The sequence below is a fragment of the Lissotriton helveticus genome, chromosome 6 (assembly GCF_964261635.1).
Source record: "Lissotriton helveticus chromosome 6, aLisHel1.1, whole genome shotgun sequence".
Classification (NCBI taxonomy): Eukaryota; Metazoa; Chordata; class Amphibia; order Caudata; family Salamandridae; genus Lissotriton; species Lissotriton helveticus.
This window is the reverse complement of record NC_136067.1, coordinates 1,330,285,141-1,330,308,942: the sequence shown is the minus strand read 5'-3', so window position 1 is coordinate 1,330,308,942 and position 23,802 is coordinate 1,330,285,141. Positions and strand designations below refer to the sequence as shown.

The 23,802-nt window shown below is 45.8% G+C and overlaps 1 protein-coding gene across 7 annotated transcripts in view; it reads right to left on the bottom strand.

Moving 5' to 3' along the window:
* MAP4K3 (mitogen-activated protein kinase kinase kinase kinase 3) overlaps positions 1-23,802 on the bottom strand; it is a 1,422,157-nt gene that overhangs the window by 1,252,848 nt on the left and 145,507 nt on the right. For all 7 annotated transcript variants that reach the window (XM_078649063.1, XM_078649064.1, XM_078649058.1 and 4 more), the window contains exon 2: positions 13,053-13,110. In XM_078649063.1, the coding sequence (XP_078505189.1) occupies positions 13,053-13,110 (58 nt within the window). The remainder of the gene's footprint in view (positions 1-13,052; positions 13,111-23,802) is intronic.

Sequence of the window (23,802 nt, the reverse complement as noted above, 5' to 3'; positions counted from 1 at the left end):
GAGAGTGGGCCCAGACAGTGCTAGACAGCGCAGCAGAAGTGACCATAGCTCGCAAGATCCTGATGAATCATCTGGAGACAGTGGACACAAATGAATACATTCAAGTGGAAACTGCAGACAGCAGAGTTAGCAAACCTCATAAAATATACGAGATAACACTACGTATAGAGGGAGATAAGACTAGGAAAGTAAGGGGTCTATTTTGGGATAACCTTTCCAAAGGCTATGACATCCTTTTAGCTGAAAAGGACTGGCCACCAAAGTTTGTCAGGGAATGCCCTCATGACGAAGAAATGATTATGCCCGCCTTCTCAAATCACATTCCAATTCATAAAAAATATACACTTGCAAGAAAGTGGGCAGTAGCCCAAGCTCCTGCATTATATAAAAATCATGTAGGATGGGATGAGGACTCTCCTCCTCACAAAATCCAATTAAAATGGCAACCAACTGCACAAAGGCAGTACCCAATTAGGCAAGAAGCTAAAAAACAGGTCAGGGAGATCTTAGATCAACTTGAATACCAGGGGGTGATTGAAACATGCACCTCACAAATAAACAATCCTTTGTTTCCTGTCTCCAAGCCAGACGATTCATATCGTCTAGTTTTGGACTACAGACACCTTAAATCATGTTGCAAAACATTTGCAGTACAAAACTCACACAGTGCAGCACTAATGAATAACATCGTGCGCAAAAAATACAAAACAACATTAGACATCTCTAATGGATTCTTTTGTCAAAACATTGCACCTGAAAGCAGGTATTCAACCGCTTTCTCAATAATGGGCTCGCAGAAAAATTTCTGTCGACTCCCACAGGAGTTCAAGAATAGCCCAGGATTATTCTCAGCAAGAGTAACAGAGTTACTACAAATGTATGATGATGAGGCATTATCTTATGTCGATGACATCTATCTAACAGATGATGATTTGGATACTCACTTGAAAAGAGTGAACACCATAATACTTGGGTTCGCAGCAGAGGGTTACAAATTCAACTTTAAAAAGTCACCAATCGCCCATCTAACTGTCCTGTTTTTAGGATATGAATTATCAAGTGAAGGCAAGAGCCTAGCAGACAATTTCTTAGAGAAGTGTGCTGTACTCCAAGCACCAAAAACGCTGAGGAACTTACAATAAATACTAGGTTTCCTGAATTTTGGAAGAACATACATTCTGAATTATGCAGAGAGGGTTAAACCTCTCTATGAATTAATAAAACCAGATTTTAAACCAATCAATTGGACTCAAAAACACACAGAAATTTTGAGATCATTGCAAACAGACATGTTAGCAAAAACAAAATTGGAAACTCGCGATAATACACGCAACCTTGTAATCCGAGTCATCCCAGGGAGATGCGGATTCACGTACCTGACCTCTAATGAGGGAGAAAAGGTACCAATAGCATACAAATCACACTTGTACTCACAAGATGAAAAAACATTCAGTCTTGCGAAAAATGTTGTAAATGCGGTTCAAACAGCTGTAGCAAAAGAAAGAGCCCAGGCCCAAGGCAGACGGATTACTGTTTTAACAGCAGAATCAGCCTTCGAGGCATTAACAAGCCCATGTAATTTAACTACCGTGGCATTAGATCCAAAATGGATACAATGGGAAAATTCTCTTGCTACAGAAAAAGTGAAATACTATTTTGACCCGGAAATGAAAAAATTGAAATATCTAACATATGAAAAAGAATATCCTCTGCCTGACAACATTCTGCTCCTACAACAGTACGCCTGCGTAATATACACAAACAGTTATGCAGAACCCTCAGTTTGGGTAAAACAAGCTTATAACGCTACGTGCAAGGTTGTCAAATGCCGGTGGCGCGGAGGTTAATTGAGACCACTGGTAACAATGTCACAATCTGTAAAAAACAATTCAGGTCAACAGACTGAATTAATAGCTTTAAAAATGGCGCTCGACATTGCCGATCGCGAATTCCCGACACTAATAGTGTGCGATTCGCATTCCTGCGTCAAATCATACAATAAAGACTTGCAGAAATGGGTTGAAAACGGTTACAAAGATGACACAGGTGCCACAATAAAGCAAAAATTGCTTTGGGAACAGGTAGTTCTTTTACAGAAATAACTACAAAAGACTCACGTGATGCATACACTGAGTCATCAGCGTGATGGCGTTCACGCTGCAGGGAATTCATTGGCTGAAACAGCCACAGCGGAAGCAACTAATCGAGCTTCCGTGGCCACAAAAAAGCGTTCAGAAAAATACATAGACGGGGAAACCATGCTGGCGGTAAAAACGTCTTCAAAAGGCGACTGTGCAGCATTACCCGTGAACTATCCCCTCAATTATACATACATAATCGATGCAAACTCCATTCCTTTTGCTCGAATCCCTGGAGTGGGGGATAGAGTGATTCCAAACATGTACAGAGAGTCTTGCTAATAGCAGACGCACACATGGGTGAAGGTCTAGGGCACCGAAGGATCAAGGAATCTCTGACAGAATTACAATCAGAATACTGGTGGCCGGGGATGAGCCTGCAACATTACAAATTTGTAATGAGCTGCCAGTACTGCAACAGAGATCGCAGTGGCGAACCGGCCGAAGTAGTGCCAGAACACCTAGTAGAAAGCATAAGGCGATCTATACGGAAGATTAAACAGGAAACATGCGTCCCTATGTATATTATTTAAGCCTAGATTCACTTAAAATGTAGGCGCCAGCGCTCGGCTGACGCCAGAACTGTTATAAAAGATTTGCGAGTCTATATCGGCACATACGCAATTGGCATGCTACATTCTGACCAGGGACCTGCTTTTAGCTCTCCAGCTTATAAGGAGGCCATGACCAGCATGGGCATTGCATTGCGGTACTCTTGTCCCTTCCATCCTGAGGGAAACGGGATTGTGGAAAGAAAAAACCAAGACATAAAGCAATCTATAACGGCGAGGGTATTAGGTATGGGTACTGGGTGGGTCCAACATTTAACAAGTGTCCAACGTAGTCTTAATAATCTGCCAAGAAATTCTCTAAAAGGTTTCAGTCCGTATGAACTATTGTTCGGTACTAGAATGCATATTCAGGACTTAGATAGTCAGACTTCAGTGGTAGAAGAAAAAAGCTTTGATATCAAAGATCGTTTGGCTATTTTACAGGACTTAAATGAAACAAGAAAAGATCTAAGCAACGTAAAGCTAAAACAGCAGCCAACAGCCACTGAAGAGAAACCACCTGTCCCAGCAAGGCCTGTCTGGATTCCAAAGATTGGGGATCTGGTCAGAGAGAAGATCGCGGTGAAGAAGGAATTTGGGCCTTCTTACAGAAAAGCAGCACCTGTCTTATCTGTCAACGGAACAAGATCAGTAGTACTACCGCCCCTTGCTGGTAAAAAGGAGAACAGAGTTGTATCAATCGACCTGGTAAAACCACAATCATGTGGCCGATAATAAGTAGTAGGCCCAGTGGACTCCCAAGAAATAGCAGAACACCAAATCTTGCTACAATCCAAGAGGTTCAAACTGAGAGACTAATCACATTTGATAAACCTGCAGTAATTAAAAAGGGACTATGCAATAATGCCATGGAACTTGTGCCTCTTGAAGCCCAAATTTAAACAGTTCATCAAGAAACACCTGTCTACAACGATGTACCCACAGACTATGCTAATGAAACAAAGAAAATTCCAAAAGCAAATAAAAATCCGGAAGCGATTCCAACAATTGACAGAACTGCATCTGGCTACTTCATCAATTTCGATGATTTTTCTGAAGATCCAAGCGAGCCAGAAGAACAGCCAACAACGAAATCTTTTAAAAACAAAGTAACAGAACTCTTTCATCAACTCAAAGAAACCTATCTGATTTCTCCATGGATTGAATTTTGGATTGTGTTAGGTGTACTTTTCCTCCTGCTTTGGCTCATCATGGTTCTTTGTTTGGGAAAATTCATTGAGGGAAAATATAGTACAATGGACACAGCAAGTCAGAACATCAACTTGGTCCTAAAGCCACACAAGTCATCTCACATCGAGAAAAGAGAACTATCATCCGTAAATGTCACAGCCAATCCAATACCCGGTGGGGTAGCTTGGGACAAAACAGATTACGATATATATGGCCTGGTCGAGCTCCTGAAGTATCCACACCAGTTTAAGATTTCATTGAGTGACTTTGTAAAACCGAGCACATTCTCTGATGATTGGGACTTTGAAAGTATTAATGATATGATGTCAGACTTAGTAATGTCAGCAAAATTTACAGAACATGATTACTTGCAGGGTTCATCTAATTATGAAGACATGCACTGCTACAACCATTTTGCACATCACTATTTGCATAAATCTGCACAACCTAGAAATGTTTTAAATTATAATCAATGGGAACATTGTGCAACTCCACCAAAAGGCAGTTCTAAAACATTTTATGAGAAATTCCCATACTGCTCAGGGTTTAACACAAGTGAAGCAGAAGCGTTTTATTTCAAAATGTTAAATAAGACAGGAATGAAAACAATGCTGACAAACACTAAATTATCTATTCAGAAGCATTTTATGAACAAATGACTACATTTGGTTTTGATTTTTGGAAAAACAATATTGAAACAAAAACCATCTGGGGTACCAAAGATTGGCAGGTCCAAGGTATAGAATCATTATTTAGAGCCTGCATGATCCCAGAACAAATTATATTCTTGAATGACACCATTCAACAGACAACCTGTCTTGGCCTAGCCAAAATTAAAGACTTGAACAAACCGTCTATTCCAAAGCCAACACCTGACAGTAATAGACCTACAGATGTTGAGATAGACGTATCCCATATTTCTAACCAAAACAGAACACATCCTGATTGGAAAAAATGGTTGATCTGGCCCACAGACACAAATAACTGTCAAGATAGATTCCTGAACAAAATACAGGGGTTCAAATTGACCAGGCCAGACCCTAGATACTCCCAGAGACAACATCCAGGGATAGTTACAACATACAGTGTAGGAAAACTCTGCCTCGAATGGCTACACACATCCACACTGGCAGAAATTAAGCAACACTTGACTTTACTTAAAGACGGTGCTGACTTGCGTGATTTCATAAAGGGACCACGCAAACAGTGTCAAAAACGTTTCATAGCGGCCAGTATATATGCAGCTTACAACGAAGCTTGGAAAATAATGCAAATTGAAAAAGCAGAAAAAATACGGGAAATTGACCGTATTAATTTGGGAAAATCACTTTCTGTTGTGGACAATGGGTTAATGACTCTGTCTTCCAGAATATATTCACTGGACAGCATTGTATCATCTGCTATAGATATAATAGAACAGGACTTGCTAATGTTACAACACGGTCAGTACCAAGTACGTTCTATTGTACAGCTTGGCTGGACGTTACAAAATCTGCGTTCAGGCTACGTGCCATAATCAACTCAACGTCATTATTCTCTATCTTTAACCTTACTGATACACAAATCAGCTTGGCACAGAAAGGAGCAGAATATACAATTCTGAGCATTGAAAAACTTGAGAGATTACCATTGACAATGTCAGAACGACCTGTCATTGAATGGATAATACACGGAATAATAACTATTCCGATAACAACTTTCAAATTTAAATTCTGTCAAGAATATATACCAGCAGGCCAGTATGAAAGGTTGGGTAAAGGGTACATTAAGTCATCATGGAAATTACCTTACACACACACATGTTATAGTGAAAAAGAACAGAATGTATTCCTTAGTGGTAATAATTGTAAAAGGTCACTAAGTGGCATACTTCTGTGTCAAGGTATTAACTTGCATGGGGCCTGTGAGGGGACTTCAAATAACCTTTCATGTCACCAGCATGGCACACCTGCAACTCGAATAGAGCCATTCTTTAGACGGCTTTCTAAAGGGAGCTATATTCTAATAGTGGACCACAGATGTTGTGGCATGGTGCCAGGAAAAGCTTATCTAGTTAGCGTTAGTTCCATGGTCACTTGCTGTAATGCAAGTATTGTTTCCAAACAGCACTCCAGACAGGGAGGAAAACATTTGGCCATTTTTGAATATCTCTTCTATTTGAATTGATACTTTAAGCAGAATGAAGTCTGTCCTTTTGCAGACAACTGTGCCCTTGACGTCATCAAAAGAAACGTATAATCTGCAAGTCGCAAGGACAACGGCAGAGATACATAGCCTTTTATCAGCAAATTGCCCCTACATTTCGCAGAAATGTTAAGCCAAATCCTAAATATGTCCGATACTGGCGGTATCCCACATATATTTAAGACGATTTTTTCGGGACTGTTAACACCGTTCACAACAGTTCTGGGTATTTTTCCTAATTTTGTCCATTCTGTCTTTGGCGGCCTACCACTCCTGTTGGGACTCGTAGCAGGCATTTTATTTTGATACTTCTGCTTCGTTATGGCAAGCCAAAACGCAGACAAGACTCCTGCAACAATGGAAGAAACGATCCTAGCTATACGCTATCGGGACCGCATAACTAAAGTCCTTGAATTAGCCCGGCTAAGAGATCTGAATATGACCTGGTTTCGTTCATTCAGACCCATCTGGCAGAATTGTATCTTACCTGTACTTTGATGTATGCTATGCGGAGAAGAATGCGTGTTGGACGTCTGTCTTACACTACAATCAGCAGTACCATTGGATACAGATACTTTGCTAAGTCCTGTAACGGCTCATGCATCGTGTTGTCCCCAGCGGTTACCAATCCTGATGACGGCATTCGTTGAGACTTCACCACTACGATTAAAGGGTAGTGAAGTACGAGATGAGAGCAACATCACCCAGGTACGACCTTCTGTGAGCACTGCTGATCCTGTCATCGATGATAGCAATCATGCTCACGACTGCACAGTTGCGGCATTTTCCAACTTGGTCGAACTTTCACCTGAAGCGGTAAACCACTTTTTTGAAAGTCTGTCTGAAATGATGTTTTCCCCTGAACAAAAAGAATAACTTTTAAGAAAACTAGCACACAGCGTTCCCTGAACTCTGAATTCGGCCTTCGGCTTTGATAAACAAAAGCTAGTGAACATATTTGGAACTATATTTTTTCTCTCTCCCCGGAAAGCAAAATTATTTTTTTTCTCCGATTCCAAAATATTTACCTTTTTTCTGGCACATGTACTCTGCTTGGAGTAGAACTATTCTTAGAGAACAGAGCTTCTATTTTAGGAACTCTAAAGACAATTTATCACGTCAGCCTCTAGCACATTTACAGCAACTGTATTTATAGGTGATGGAATGGTCTCGACCCTTTTTTCTGTATTAAGAGCCATTTCATGTGTAAATTTCGCAAATCATTCATGCCGATATATATATATGCATCCTTTTTAATGAATGATTACACTGCTTGAAAAGCGTACAGTACCTATAATAATTTTCATGTATTTCACATACACCATTTCAAATGCAAAAATGTATTTTGGGGTGGGTTGGTATACACATGCACCTTTTATGTTTACTATTGCTTAAGTTTTAGTAATGATGGACATTAATTCGTGGAGTTGGTGTAGTGTTCTATCTAGGAAACCTGAATCGATATTCCTATTTTATGCCCTTGTCCGGTTATAATCAATAATATCCATACAACGGCATAATAATCATATCCATAATTCAGTCGTAGCACGTGCTGTCACATTAAGCAAGGCTACTTCTCCGGCCCAATAGTAAGCACACCGAGTTCTCTAAACAAAACCAAGCCTCCAGCAACACGGGAAATCCCCCTTGCTTTTGTTTTGATTTCGTCCTAGAACTCCTGTAAAGCACTGTAAGAACGGCCAGTTCTTAGTGACATCTTTATTGACGTCTTATGTCCAACCTTACGTCAAACCCAGGCACCTTTCAGGTATAAATATACCAACGTTGCCTTAAGCAAACACACGGTGGTGAATCTGGAGCAGAGCAGCTATCTACTTGCCCGAAAGCCCAGCTGATGCGAGAGCCCACGGACGCTGCCCCTCCTCTTCGACGCGCTAAGAAAGACGCTGTCTTTTCTCCTGCCGAGAAATCCAGCTCCGGCGTTTCCAGCCTACCCTTGCGGGTTGCTGGGATATCGAGTCCTGAGAGAGAGATAACAGACCTCCTGCTTTCTATTACCCAGGTACGGAACTGACTAAACCCTTACAGAGAATTCTTGAGTCAGATTCTTGGCAAAACAAACTTAACTTAAACTGCTACTTACTTACTCCTTCCCACGTATTAGGCTTAGGTCAGGTACACCGGGGTAGGCATATTTAGAAGCACCAGTTGAGTACGATTAGTCAATGTATATATGTATGTATATATTTTATCTATTTTAAAGTATCATATGGCTAAGAAACCATATCAATGCTTTTACAGTATTATTTTATAATCCTCCTTTTACTGTACGCACTTTACTTTACCATGAGTATTACAATCGTGGCAATTCATTTCTCTTGTATGAGGAAGAAGACTGCTCAATAAATAACACCTTTTATTGAAAACGCCCGTCTCTCTTTTCTCTGCATTCTGGTGAAACTAAGGACGCACATTTGACTAAGTGAAATAGCTGTCTATTGTTTTCACACGACTCTAGAGATATACTCTTATTCAGGGAGAGCAAAGTTGTAATGTTTTATGGTTGTCAGAAGCTAATCCCTTCTTGTCTATCCAGGGAGGTTAAACTCCTCCTCGTTTATTCGAGAACGTTTCTAGTGACCTCTGAGCTAGCTGGCAAACCTTAAGTCTAATATAGTCAGTAGAGACCTAGATAACCTCAGTCCTACGTCTACACTGCTGAATATATTATTCCAATGCGCAGAGCCTATTGGGAATATAGGAACTAAACTACATGGCGCCCAACGTTTGGTAAGGCGATAAATCTAACGCAAGACGTTAGAGTAACTCAGTCGTGCTTTTTCACACAGACCCTTTTTCCCGTAAATACTCCAAAAGACGTCTGGAGAGGGTAAAAGGTTAAAAATCCGCCGGAACTTAGTAGGAAGAGATTTCTATGTATAGTTTTGGTTTAGTCAACGTTGAAGGATACAGTGTTCCAAAAAATATTGTGCACCTAATCTTTGTTTCTTTGAAACCTGATCTGCAACAAAAACCTTTCTGTCAGTAAAAATGACAGAAAGTGAAGAAGAAAGGGAGACAGCTAGAATAGCAGCTCAACTCCTAGAGGATGACACTAGTCTCCTGCAGACCGACCCGAATGCTATACTCATTCCGGTGGGCAACATAAGAAAAACTATAACTCTTAAACTTATAGAGAATGGACTAACATCGAGAGGTGGTATAGTCGTATTCATAATTGAGGCACATGAATATCGGCAGACAGAGGTATTCTATTCATGGATAAACTTTCCAGCAGCAAACGCTGTCACACACGAATTACACTATTACAAAATAGAGGAACCTCTGGAAGAGTACACTCCTTTCGAGGAGGTGGAAATCCCATTAAAATACCAAGAGCACCTGCTCTGGTTTAAAGGCGCCCTAAAACATAATAATCACATCGCCAGGCTCGGTCCACTAGGTAGACCAGGAGCAACATGGCAGGTTCTAGCCAGCTACACACCACATCCAGACATTGAAAAAATGTCAATACCAGAACTTTTAGCACAGCTAAAACAACTGATTAAAATTCATAGACAATTAGTCCAATATGTAATGCGGACTTCAACCGTCCAACCAGCTATTTACACCACAGAACATACAATCATGTCTGGGTAAAGTACCAATAAAACGGGAACAAATTCCATTCTGGTTAGCACAAAAAATCACTCAAACAGAGGCAGTATTTCCGGATACTACCCCTACTGAGAAACACAGAATTCTGACTATCTGCCTTCCAATGGGGATCGCACCACATGTGGAGGACTGTGACACTTGGGGCACATTCTTTGCTTCCATTTACACAAAAACACATGGTGTTCCGTCCATGGCGGTAATACCCGATGTGCTAAGACAGATTCAAAATGAATACGGTCCAGAACCTGCTTTAACTCTGGGTATGAAATTACTAAAGGACTTCAAGCAGGTCTCGGCTATCTTATTAGCCAACATAAAAGGGGAAGCAGAATCTGTGGCGATCCGCCAGAAATTGAAAGAAACAGATATAGCAGAACAGCCATTTGAACTTGCCAGAATCATAGAAAAATCCAATGAAGAACTAGGAAGAGATAGTTTGGGTGGGAAACCAGTAAAACCCCAACTAACTGAAAATCCTGAAAAAATATTTATTAAAAATAATCTAAACACTCCAAAAAAGAGCTGGGATGGAAATAAACAATCCACTCCCAAAGAAAAAAGATTCCAGTCCAGAGGAAGGTCTCCTCGGCGAAGAGAAAGATCTCCGGACCAAGGACACAAGTCTCCCCAGAGGGAGCCCTCCGAGAAAAGATACAACCTTAGAAATAGGGATAATCTAAAGAAACCTGATAGATATCAAGATATTGATACACAGCCCTCTCGATCTTTTCAGACTTCCTCGCAGAAATCGGAAAGAAGAGGACGGTCAGAACAAAGGGAAGAGCAAGTCAAGTCCAAAGACAAAGAACCTGCTCATCAAAGTAAAAAAATACAATTTCCAAGAAAGAAGGTAGCCAGCACTAAAATAGTCAAACATGCCGAGGATACTGAGGACACAGCTGAAAAACGGAGAGTGGGCCCAGACAGTGCTAGACAGCGCAGCAGAAGTGACCATAGCTCGCAAGATCCTGATGAATCATCTGGAGACAGTGGACACAAATGAATACATTCAAGTGGAAACTGCAGACAGCAGAGTTAGCAAACCTCATAAAATATACGAGATAACACTACGTATAGAGGGAGATAAGACTAGGAAAGTAAGGGGTCTATTTTGGGATAACCTTTCCAAAGGCTATGACATCCTTTTAGCTGAAAAGGACTGGCCACCAAAGTTTGTCAGGGAATGCCCTCATGGCGAAGAAATGATTATGCCCGCCTTCTCAAATCACATTCCAATTCATAAAAAATATACACTTGATAGAAAGTGGGCAGTAGCCCAAGCTCCTGCATTATATAAAAATCATGTAGGATGGGATGAGGACTCTCCTCCTCACAAAATCCAATTAAAATGCCAACCAACTGCACAAAGGTAGTACCCAATTAAGCAAGAAGCTAAAAAACAGGTCAGGGAGATCTTAGATCAACTTGAATACCAGGGGGTGATTGAAACATGCACCTCACAAATGAACAATCCTTTGTTTCCTGTCTCCAAGCCAGACGATTCATATTGTCTAGTTTTGGACTACAGACACCTTAAATCATGTTGCAAAACATTTGCAGTACAAAACTCACACAGTGCAGCACTAATGAATAACATCGTGCGCAAAAAATACAAAACAACATTAGACATCTCTAATGGATTCTTTTGTCAAAACATTGCACCTGAAAGCAGGTATTTGACCGCTTTCTCAATAATGGGCTCGCAGAAAAATTACTGTCGACTCCCACAGGGGTTCAAGAATATCCCAGGATTATTCTCAGCAAGAGTAACAGAGTTACTACAAATGTATGATGATGAGGCATTACCTTATGTCGATGACATCTATCTAACAGATGATGATTTGGATACTCACTTGAAAAGAGTGAACACCATAATACTTGGGTTCGCAGCAGAGGGTTACAAATTCAACTTTAAAAAGTCACGAATTGCCCATCTAACTGTCCTGTTTTTAGGATATGAATTATCAAGTGAAGGCAAGAGCCTAGCAGACAATTTCTTAGAGAAGTGTGCTGTACTCCAAGCACCAAAAACGCTGAGGAACTTACAATAAATACTAGGTTTCCTGAATTTCGGAAGAACATACATTCTAAATTATGCAGAGGGTTAAACCTCTCTATGAATTAATAAAACCAGATTTTAAACCAATCAATTGGACTCAAAAACACACAGAAATTTTGAGATCATTGCAAACAGACATGTTAGCAAAAACAAAATTGCAAACTCGGGATAATACACGCAACCTTGTAATCCGAGTCATCCCAGGAAGATGCGGATTCACGTACCTGACCTCTAATGAGGGAGAAAAGGTACCAATAGCATACAAATCACACTTGTACTCACAAGCTGAAAAAACATTCAGTCTTGCGAAAAATGTTGTAAATGCGGTTCAAACAGCTGTAGCAAAAGAAAGAGCCCAGGCCCATGGCAGACGGATTACTGTTTTAACAGCAGAATCAGCCTTCGAGGCATTAACAAGCCCATGTAATTTAACTACCGTGGCATTAGATCCAAAATGGATACAATGGGAAAATTCTCTTGCTACAGAAAAAGTGAAATACTATTTTGACCCGGAAATGAAAAAATTGAAATATCTAACATATGAAAAAGAATATCCTCTGCCTGACAACATTCTGCTCCTACAACAGTAAGCCTGCGTAATATACACAAACAGTTATGCAGAACCCTCAGTTTGGGGAAAACAAGCTTATAACGCTATACGTATAAATCAGTTATAACAGTATGCAAATGGCAGCCAGTAAAGCTCAAGTGCTGCCCAAATATTTTCATGCAAATGGCTTAAGTAATAGAATGCCTTAAGAACTGTAGTCATGGAGAAAAAAACGAAGTATAATTGTGTCAAACTATCTGAGATTTCAAAAAGGTTGGAGGATTGTTGATGTCATGAAAATACATTTGATGATTGGGACTTGTAGGCTATGAAGCAAAGAACGTATACAATGCAATAGTTCATCCAGCCCTTTACAGGATGTAGCTAGCTGAGGTCATGCTCTACTTTTTTTAACACATTGCAGCACGTATTCAGTAAATAGGACCAAAACAATAAATGACAAATGGCTTTGTTTCACACCTGGACAGAATAAACAATAAACGCTGTATTTAAAAATCGTTCCATTTGCAATACATCATTAAACTTCACTTTGCTTCAGTGACGCGTTGTCTATACAACTGTCTATTGTTCACTCACTGAATTCTCAAAGAACCTCAAATAAAATACATTTACAGCTATGACATTTTACAAGATACATTTTCTAAACTTAGGCATGTGATTGCAAATTGTTGCTAATCCACTGGATCACATCAAAATAATAACAAATTAAAGTTACTTACCAGGCTCCAACTTTATCACTTTAATTGCTGCAAGTTCAGATGTGTTCACATTTCTAGCCTAGGTAGAAAAAAATAAAACAAATTAGCAATAAACCAAATACAGTATTAGTACTGCACACCATACACATTAATTTTTAAACAAGTGATGTAACACAAAGTTCAGCCACACAAAAAAGTCGCATAAGAATGTGGCCAACAGTTTTTAGCCATTGCCCAAATAAGAGATCCAGACGAGAGTACGAAGCATGCAGCAAAAAACCAAATGAATAAAAGGTCTACAAGTTAAAGAATGGAAACATTCTTCAATATCTACACAAAACATTAAATCCCTTACAGACAGTGGAAATGTTACATAAGTGTTTACCTTTTGTACCTCAACAAAGTACGGATATGAACCAAGCACACATCTATTGGTTTGTGCTTAAATTACACTGGAGGAAATTTTTCCAAGATCACTGTCAAGTGATAACATCCACACCCTTTCAAATAAGAACTGGCAATGCCAATAGGTCTGGCTTTAAAGGAAATTTGTACAGTAATATGCAGCATTACAAATAAATAGCATAGGAATGAATATATATTTGCATGGAAGCAATTAACTGTAGACTAATATTGGTGTAGGATAAAAGATCAGCTGACAGTTGCACTGTCAACACAGACTTAAAAATCCATGAAGGCTAATGAATGCCCTTCTCCCATCTGAGCTGCGACCAGAGAAAACACCATACATTATGTAGGTATCCAAGACCATTCAATGGCAGTACAATTTCATGTGTGCACCCCTGAAAGGTCAAGCTCAGGCAGCTGGATGAATAAAATTACCACAGCACAGTGGAGTGAAAGCATTTTGTTAAGGTAGCACACAACTTCTGCCCAATCAAAACATGTACTCCTGGTTCCCATTATGTGAGCGGAGCCAAAGCCCCTCTCCTGATGATTTTCACATAATTGTCTGGCTCTAGCTGGGATGTCAAGTCAGACCATAAAAGGACCAGCATTGGCACTGCAATTAGGTCTGGCTTCAAATTAATGTTGTATGATAATGTGAAGCATTACAAATAAATAGCATGGGAATAGTTATAAATGCATGTGGAAGCAAATATCTGTTAGAAAGGCGAACCCGGGGGAGGCAGAAGGTGTCTGACTGACCACCCCTAGGTCTACCCCTCCTTCAGAGAAGGGACCGAGCGATGTCGAGAGGCCTCCGACGGGGAGGGCCCTCTCCTAGGATCGTATAGCAGAGTAACCACACCACTACAAATATACACCACACGTAGATAGAGTTTTCAATCTTTATCGGGCAATTAGTATCGTTTCAATATATACAGCAGATCCGGAGATCTGGGAAGTCTCGTGGCAAGGGGCAAGGTAGCGGGACAGTCTTATAGATGGTCGGTTGCAAGGAGACCCTACGCACAGCTCTCAATCCTCGAGCTGGGGGGTTCCGGAAGGTTGGGCCGCGGCAGCGCCAGCAGGCTCCAAGATGGTTCAGCGAGTGTGGACCGTGGCAGCGCCAGCAGGTTCCAAGATGGCTCAGCGCGTGTGGACCGCGGCAGCGCCAGCAGGCTCCAAGATGGTTACAGCAAAGATGGACCGCGGCAGCGCCAGCAGGCTCCAAGATGATTCAGCGAGTGTGGACCGCGGCAGCGCCAGCAGGTTCCAAGGTGGTTCAGCGAGTGTGGACCGCGGCAGCGCCAGCAGGCTCCAAGATGATTCAGCGAGTGTGGACCGCGGCAGCGCCAGCAGGTTCCAAGGTGGTTCAGCGAGTGTGGACCGCGGCAGCGCCAGCAGGCTCCAAGGTTGTTACAGCGAAGATGGACCGCGGCAGCGCCAGCAGGCTCCAAGGTGGTTACAGCGAAGATGGACCGCGGCAGCGCCAGCAGGTTCCAGGTAGAGCAGCAAAAGGAGTTCGTCTCAGGGTCAGCCGCGACAGAGTCAGCAGGGCTTCTCGACTCCGGGATACAACTGCCGTCCTACTCCGGGGCTGGCCCAGATATAGGTCGGGAGTCCTTAAATTTCCGGACCCTCTCGCCTGGGGGTCAGAGGGGCCGGGATGATGGTGTCCAGACACCCAGCAGGGGTTGGGGCCAGCGCTCAGGGAGGCCGGAGGTCGATCGAAACCAGGCATCCGGGGACGGTTGGAGAGCCATCGAAACTCCCCTTTCCTTGTCTGTGGTTGAGTGGCCACTCTACCACCCGGAGGGTTCTTGGTGCCTCGATGGCGGGCTCGCTGGGGCCGTGGCCGCGGCTGGTCCGGGACCACGTGTCTGTGACGTGATGGGCCCAAGATGGCGTCGGGCCTGGAATGTGGGTCCGGGGTGGGCACCGGACCGGTAATGCTGGGGAGGCCCGTGTGTGCCGTGTCAGTGGTTGTGGGCTGCCGGGTGGCGGATCTGGTGGTTTGGAGGGCGTGCAGAGGTGTGCCCGAGACCGACCCGGGCTGGATGGAGGGCCGATGTCGTCCGGGGCCCGCCATGCGGGAGGGGTAGGACCACGCCACGAGGCCGGGTCCAACAATATCTATAATAATATTGGTGTAGGTTAAAAGGTCAGGTGATAGTTATACTCTCAAGCCAAATTTGCACGTCCAGCTGTGAACAGTATCATTCACAATTTTGAGAGAGTTGTGTTACAACTCCACCTTCCAGGCAATCCTAATTTCAAACTCCATGAAATGTACATGTTAAAGGTACTCTTTATTTATTTCAATTTCATTGTGAAAGAGGCTGATAAGGGAGAAGGAATTATAATTATGGACAACAGTTCGTTTGTGGAAAAAAATACTGAAAAATCTGACTGAAAACGAATCTACTGAAATTCAGGGAGACTATAAACAAGCATTTGCAATGCAATAGGTCTCGCATTAGGAAAGTGGGAGCTATTGGCATTGCAAATGCTGAATTGTATTGGGTATGTGTTGGTTTTGGAAAATGGTGTATTAATTGTATTGTTAAATATAATGGTATCTGTTTTAATGTTTGGAAATGTGCCACGTATAGTATTTGAAATGTAATATGTGTTGTGTTGAAAGTGAGTGAGTTTGGGAGTGAGAGTGAGTGGGAGAGTAATTTAGAGATTGTGAGTGAATTAGACAGTGGGAGAATGTGTTATTGAGAGTGTGGGAGAGTTGGAGTGTGGGAGATTTGGGGCGTGTGAGAGTTGGGGTGTGGGAGGGTGTTGGGGTGTGGGGTGGTTTTGGAGGGAGTTGGGGTGTGGGGTGGATGTGGGGTTGATTGTGAGTGTGGGTTGGATTTGGGGTGATTTTGAGTGTGGGGTGGATTTGGGGTGTTTTTGGGGTGTGTGGTGGTTTTGTTGTGGATTTGGGGTATTTGGGGTGTGGGCTGGATTTGGGGTGTGGGGTGCGTGTGGGGTGGATGTGAGGTTGATTGTGGGTTGGATTTGGGGTGTTTTTGGGGTGTGTAGTGGTTTTGTTGTGGATTTGGGGTGTGGGGGTGGATTTGGGGTGGGGGTGGATTTGAGGTGAAAATCGAGTGGTTTTTTTTGTTGAGCCTATACAGTTGTCCACAAACAGTAAGCAAATTGTCCAAAAAGCAATGTAATTATTTTGCGTATATTGTGTTGGCCACAAACAGTAAGTGAGCGGTGCCTGTGTGTGCGCATTGCCTGTGTGTGTGAGCAGCCTCTGTGTATGAGAACAGCGTGTGTGTGTGAAAGTAACTTGTGTGTGTCAATGCAACGGGGCTCATGCTATCGACCTTAGAAGGATGAAAAAGGAATGGGCGTGGCATATTTTAAGTTTGAAAGTGCAGAATGCTTGCTGGGTAAATTGAAATTTTTTGTTTGAGACACAGGGGTGCATGTGAGCAGTGCTGGTGTGTGTGAGCAGTGCCAGTGTGTGTGTGAAGTGCCTGTGTGTGTGAGCAGTGCCTGTGTGTGTGAGCAGTGCCTGTGTGTGTGAGCAGTGCCTGTGTGTGTGAGCAGTGACTGTGTGTGTGAGCAGTGACTGTGTGTGCGAGCAGTGACTGTGTGTGCGAGCAGTGTCTGTGTGTGCGAATCAATCAATCAATCAATCATGCCATTTGTATAGCGCACTACTCACCCGGGAGGGTCTCAAGGCGCTTGGGGGGAGGGGTATGCTACTGCTCGAACAGCCAGGTCTTGAGTTGTTTCCTGAAGGCGAGATGGTCCTGGGTCAGCCGAAGGTGGATGGGGAGGGAGTTCCAAGTCTTGGCAGCCAGGTAAGAGAAGGATCTTCCTCTGGCGGTGGCTCTTCGGATGCGTGGTACGGCTGCGAGGGCGAGGCTGGTGGACCGTAGCTGGCGGGTGGGCGTGTAGAAGGTCAGGCGGTCGTTGAGGTACTTGGGGCCCAGGTCGTGGAGAGACTTGTGTGCGTGGGTGAGGAGCCGGAACGTGATGCTCTTGTCGACGGGGAGCCAGTGCAGGTTCCTCAGGTGGCTGGAGATGTGGCTGCGTCGGGGGACATCCAGGATGAGTCGGGCGGAGGCATTCTGGATGCGCTGGAGTCTTTTCTGTAGCTTGGCTGTGGTTCCGGCGTAGAGGGTGTTTCCGTAGTCCAGTCGGCTGGTGACGAGTGCCTGGGTGACAGTCTTCCTGGTCTCGGTCGGGATCCAGCGGAAGATCTTGCGAAGCATACGCAGGGTGTTGAAGCACGATGAGGAGACGGCGTTGATTTGTCTGGTCATCGAGAGGGAGGGGTCCAGGATGAAGCCCAGGTTGCGTGCGTGGTCGGTTGGCTTGGGTGCGGTGCCCAGGGCTGGGGGCCACCAGGAGTCGTCCCAGGCGGAGGGCGAAGATCCCAGGATGAGGACTTCCGTCTTGTTCGAGTTCAGTTTCAGGCAGCTGTCCTTCATCCACTCGGCGACGTCTTTCATCCCTTCGTGTAGGCAGGTTCTGGCGGTGTCGGGGTCTCTGGTGAGGGAGAGGATCAGCTGGGTGTCGTCGGCGTAAGAGATGAGGTTGTGCTGGCGTGCGATGGCTGCGAGAGGTTTCATGTAGATGTTGAAGAGGGTGGGGCTGAGTGAAGATCCTTGCGGGACGCCGCAGATGACTTCGGTGGCCTCGGAGCGAAACGGGGGGAGGCGGACTCTTTGTGTTCTTCCGGCAAGGAACGAGATGATCCACTCCAGTGCCTTCTCTTGGATACCGATGTTGCTGAGGCGCTGGACTAGGGTGCGGTGGCAGACCGTGTCGAACGCAGCGGAGAGGTCCAGGAGGATGAGGGCCACTGTTTCCCCCTTGTCGAGCAGGGTCCGGATGTCTTCTGTGGCTGCGATGAGGGCGGTCTCGGTGCTGTGGTTGGCTCTGAAGCAGGACTGCGAGGGGTCGAGGGATCCGTTCGTCTCGAGGAAGGCGGTCAGCTGTCTGTTGACGATCTTCTCGATGACTTTAGCAGGAAAAGGGAGGAGCGAGATGGGGCGGAAGTTTTTGAGATCGGTGGGGTCCGCTGTAGGTTTCTTCAGGAGGGCGCTGATCTCGGCGTGCTTCCAGCTCTCCGGGAAGGTGGCGGTGTTGAAGGAGGCGTTGATGATGTTCCGGAGTTGGGGTGCGATGGTGGAGTCGGCCTTGTTGAAGACGTGGTGTGGGCAGGGGTCGGTCGGTGATCCGGAGTGGATGGTGTTCATCGTGCGGGCTGTGTCTTCGGTGGTCACCGTGGTCCAGGTGCGAAGGGTGGCGGTGGGGGGCGTTGGTTCGACGGTTGGGTGCGTGGGTGAGGCGCCGAAGCTGTTGTGGATGTCGGCGATCTTGCGGTGGAAGAACGAGGCGAGGGAGTCGCAGAGGTCTTGTGACGGAGTGATGTCGTTGGTGCCGGTGCTGGGGTTGGAGAACTCCTTGACGATAGTGAAGAGCTCTTTGCTGTTGTGGGCGTTGTTGTCCAGTCGTTCCTTCAGGGATTTCTTCTTGGTGGTGCGGATGAGCTGGTGGTGCTTGCGGGTAGCGTGTTTGAGGGCGATCATGTTGTCGGTGGTCCGGTCGAGGAGCCAGGCTTTCTCGAGGGTGCGGCAGGTCTTCTTGGAGTCCTTGAGGTCGTCGGTGAACCAGGATGCCTTCTTGCTTCTGGGTCTGCTGGGAGGGTTCTTTAGTGGCGCGAGGTCGTCGGCGCAGGCGGTCAGCCACTGTGTGAAGTTGCGGGCTGCTTCGTTGGGGTCCGTTGTGTTGGCGGGTGGGCTCTGGCTGAGGGAGGTGGTGAGCTGGTCTGCGGTGATCTTGCTCCAATTCCTGTGAAGTACCTGTTGCGGGTGGTGGTGGGTCGTGGATCTTTTGAAGCTGAACTGGACGCAGCTGTGGTCGGTCCAGTGGAGTCCGGTGGCGTGGCTGAAGGTGATGTACTTGCTGGAAGAGAAGACGGGATCAAGCGTGTGGCCGGCGTAGTGGGTGGGGGTGTTGACCAGTTGCTTGAGTCCGAGGTTGGCAAGGTTTTCCAGCAGGGCGGTGGTGTTGCGGTCCTTGTTGTTCTCCAGGTGGAAGTTGAGGTCCCCGAGGAGGATGTAGTCGGTGGAGGGGAGGGCGTGCGGGCTGATGAAGTCTGTGATGTCTTCGCTGAATTGTGTGCGTGGTCCCGGGGGTCTGTAGACGAGGGTGCCTCTGAGGGTCATCTTAGGGTCGGTGTGAATCTGGAAGTGGAGATGTTCGGCTGCGGCGAAGGAGTCGTTGGCGTCGGTCGTGATGCGGATGGTGTTCCTGTGGACGATGGTGATGCCACCTCCGGTCTGGTTGATGCGGTCCCTCCTGATGATCTTGTACCCGTCCGGGATGGCGATGGCGATGTCAGGTGCAGAGGAGGCGTTCATCCAGGTTTCCGTGAGGAAGGCGACGTCCGGTGATGTAGCGTCGAGGAGGTTCCAGAGTTCCACGGCGTGTCCGTGGACGGAGCGGGTGTTGATCAGGATGCACTTGAGGTGGTTGCTGCTGGTGTTTGTCTTGGCGGGTGCGGGGCAGGTGCGGAGGCATGTGAACTTGCAGGTGCAGCATGTGAAGGGTCCGTGGGTGCGTCTCGGGGTGGCTCGGCAGCAGGCGTGGGTCCGGCCGGCATTGAGTTCGTTGAGAGTGGCGGCGTCGTAGGTCAGTCGGGTCGTCTTGCCTCGGCGGGGAGGACCAGGGGTCCTGGCGCTGGGCGCGGTCCAGGCGCGGACGGGCGCAGACGGGCTTACCTTTGGCGCACCTTCGGCGCTCAATCGGCGCTCCCGCTGCGCGCGTCCGCTGCGCGCGTCCGCTGCGCGGTCGCTCTGGGGGCGTCATAAGTAAGGAGCCGGGAGGGAGGAGCAGCTGGGTGGCGGGAGCGGGGCGGCGAATGGAATCACAGGGGGGCGGGGCCGCAGGGAGGCAGCAGCGGGAAATTCCAAGAAGCAGCGGGCAGCGGGAAATTCCCAGGAGCAGCGGGAAATTCCCAGGAGCAGCGGGAAATTCCCAGGAGCAGCGAGCAGCGAGCGAAGGAATCTGCAGGCAGGAGGCGGCAAGGCAGGCAGGAGCGGCAGCAATGAGTGGGGCGACCAAGCCCTGTGGAGTGTCTGTGTGTGCGAACAGTGCCTGTGTGTGCGAACAGTGCCTGTGTGTGTGACCAGCCTGTGTATGTGAGCAGCCTTTGTGTGTGAGCAGCCTGTGCGTATGAGAGCATTGTGTGTGTGTGACAGTAACTTGTATGTGTGAGAGCAGTGTGTGTCAATGCAACGGGGCTCATGTTATCGACCTAAGAAGGATCACAAGTGTATGTGTTTTCCATATTTGAAGGTTGAAAGCGCAGAATGCGTGCTGGCTCAAATGAAAAGGTTTGTTTTCAAAGTGGGCGCGGTGCCTGTGTGTACGCATTGCCTGTGTGTGTGAGCAGCCTGTGTGTATGAGAGCAGCATATGTGTGAGAAAGTAACTTGTGTGTGTGAGAGCAGCGTGCGTCAATGCAACGGGGCGCATGCTATCGACCTTAGAAGAATGAAAAGGGAATGCGTCTGGCATATTTTAAGTTTGAAAGCGCAGAATGCGTGCTGGGCAAAATGTTAATATCTGTTTGAGACACAGGGGTGCGTGTGAGCAGTGCCTGTCTGTGTGCGCAGTGCCGGTGTGTGTGAACAGTGCATGTGTGTGTGAACAGTGCCTGTGTGTGCACATTGCCTGTGTGTGTGAGCAGCCTGTGCGTATGAGAGCAGCGTGGGTGTGTGAAAGTAACTTGTGTGTGTGTGAGAGCAGTGTGTGTCAATCAACGGGGCTCATGTTATCGACCTCCGGAGGAAGAAAAGTGTATGTGTCTTCCATATGTGAAGGTTGAAAGCGCAGAATGGGTGCTGGCTAAAATGAAAAGGTTTGTTTTCAAAGCGGGCGCGGTGTGACAGATACAGCATGTGTAGTCCATTGTATTCTAAAAGTATATATTGCAATGTCTTTCCAAATGTTCACAAGTTGTTCCCAGCTGCAAAGGAGAGATAGGCGAGAGGCATGTGTTGCTTACGCAATAGCTAGGACGAGGCCTTTACAAAAGCTCTCGTGTTTGACGTGGACGCGCGTCTGGGTGCTGTGACTAAAAAATAAATTAAAAGCGGCCGGGAAATGCTCTCGGCATTGCGTGGGCGGGGGGCGCATTCCTTTGCAGTGTGAAGCAGGGGGCGGGGGAGCGGATCCCTTTGAAGTGAAGCTCTCAGCATTGCTGTGGCGGGTCTGATGCAATGATGCGAGGCAGGCGGCTCGGGGAGCAAATGGCAAGCGCGTGCACGGGCACATGCACTCGGCGCAATCCGCCTGGTTTAGCTTTCCTGGATCCAACTCTATACTCTCGACATCTGCAATGTGCAAGCGCATTGGCAGAGGTCGAGACCTAAAAAGGAGGTACAAGAGCTGACAAACGATGTAGCTATACACTCAAGAGAAAACGAAGGGGTCGATTATGATGGCAGACGGACCTGCGTCCGTCCGCCACCCCCGAGGGCCCGTCCGCAGGGGCAGCGGCGGTCCCTCCGTTGGAATTAGGATGTGACCGCCACCCTGGCGGTCACATCCCGTATATTTAACATTGCGGCGGGTGCTGCTTTAAGCAGCACCCGCCGCAAAGTTAAAAATGCATGCTGTGCATTTGCATGCACAAAGCGGCAGGCACCGCGCGGAGCCTGCCGCATTGTGCATGCAAATGCAGGGGGGTACCATAGGTAACCCCCATGTGCACCCCCCACCACCCCCTTCACCCTATGATGATGATTATTATTATACAATGTAAGCCGTGAAGAAGGCATTGCCAATGCCTCCTCCCAAGGAGCTCTATCAAAAGGAAAGGTTTTAAAGGTTTTTTTTTAACTATCTTTCATTTAGATCCTTACCCATTAATATCGGTTATCTATGTTTGGGAACATCAAACGGTGCACAAACCTTTCACACACCTATATTGCTGATACTACACCTTTAAACCTTAATTATGGATGTAAATGATTAAAATGGTGTGCCATATAACTACGACAACTAGAGAATATATGACTGGTACTGCTTTCCTCCTCTTTGCTTCCCAAGCAGCCCTGTTTTTACCTAACAAACATCTTAAAGCACCTACCTTAAAAGATTCTATAGCTCAGCATTTCCACAACGAAGCAGTGAAGGACAAGTTACTTACCTTCAGAAACACCATATCTGTTAGAGACAGGATCCAGTCGAAGAGTTCTTATCTTAGAATCTTCCCCAGGTGCCAACTGGATCCAGAAATTTTCCAAGTCAGTAGAGGGTGTTGAGTGACTCTGTAGCGTCCCCCGAATTTGACATCAACAGAGTCCATATAAGCCCTAACTCAACACACTGACGTCAGTTTCATTGTGACTATTCCCACGCCAACAACACGGAGCCACTTAGATTACTAGTCTCTGAAAACAGTGTGGCAGAAAGGAAGAAGAAATCTTGTCAACAAGCACAGAATGAACAAACAGTAGTAGTATACAAAAAGGGGATCTAGGAGACAATAAGGCCCTCAGTTCGCAGAGCAGGGAGGAGGGGTGGGTCGATAAGGAATCTGGGGCTAGATCCTGTCCCTACCAGATTAGCCGCGACCAAAGGTAAGTAACTTGTCTATCTGATAGAGATATCTAGCCACATATTCCTCATCTTAGAATCAGATACCCAAGCAATACTACCCTTGGGGGAGAGCAGCAAACTGACCTTACCAAAGATCCCCAATAGGAGAAGCCTGTCCAAAAGATAGAAAGGTCACGACTATTCGAAAATGATAGATGACGCAGGATGCTCATAAAGAGGAATGATCTCCAAGAAGGACTATGGAAAGCCTATAGGGAGTAGAAAACTATAAGACTGTTGTAACACAGTATAGAGCCAGTAAAGAGACAGACCCAAAGGGAATGCAATCCAAGATAGGGGAATGCAAAGTGACCAGGAACAATAGTCCATAGAGTCCAGGCTCAAACCAAATGGAAGACGCATACATAGCGTGCTCAGCCACAGAAGCATATACAAGAAGAGAGAGGATATAGCCTAAAGGCTAGGGCGGTCGACCTCAGATCTGGGGAAGCGGGGTCAAGCCTCAACATGGACGCTCAACATCCTGTGAATTACTTAATCTCCCCGGTGCTCATGTAAAGAGCTCTGATACCCGATACTTTCGGGTCAAGTTTGCGCTATATAAAACTCGGGGGTTAGGGGGAATAATGAGCACCCACCAATGGTTGCAGAAACTATCCTGAGAAACAGATTTTGAAAAAATGTGCCTCCAATAAAAGAATGATGGAGAAAAGAGAAATAGAACAATGAATGCTTAAAAGCATCGCTAGGAAACAACAAGAACGGTAAAGAAA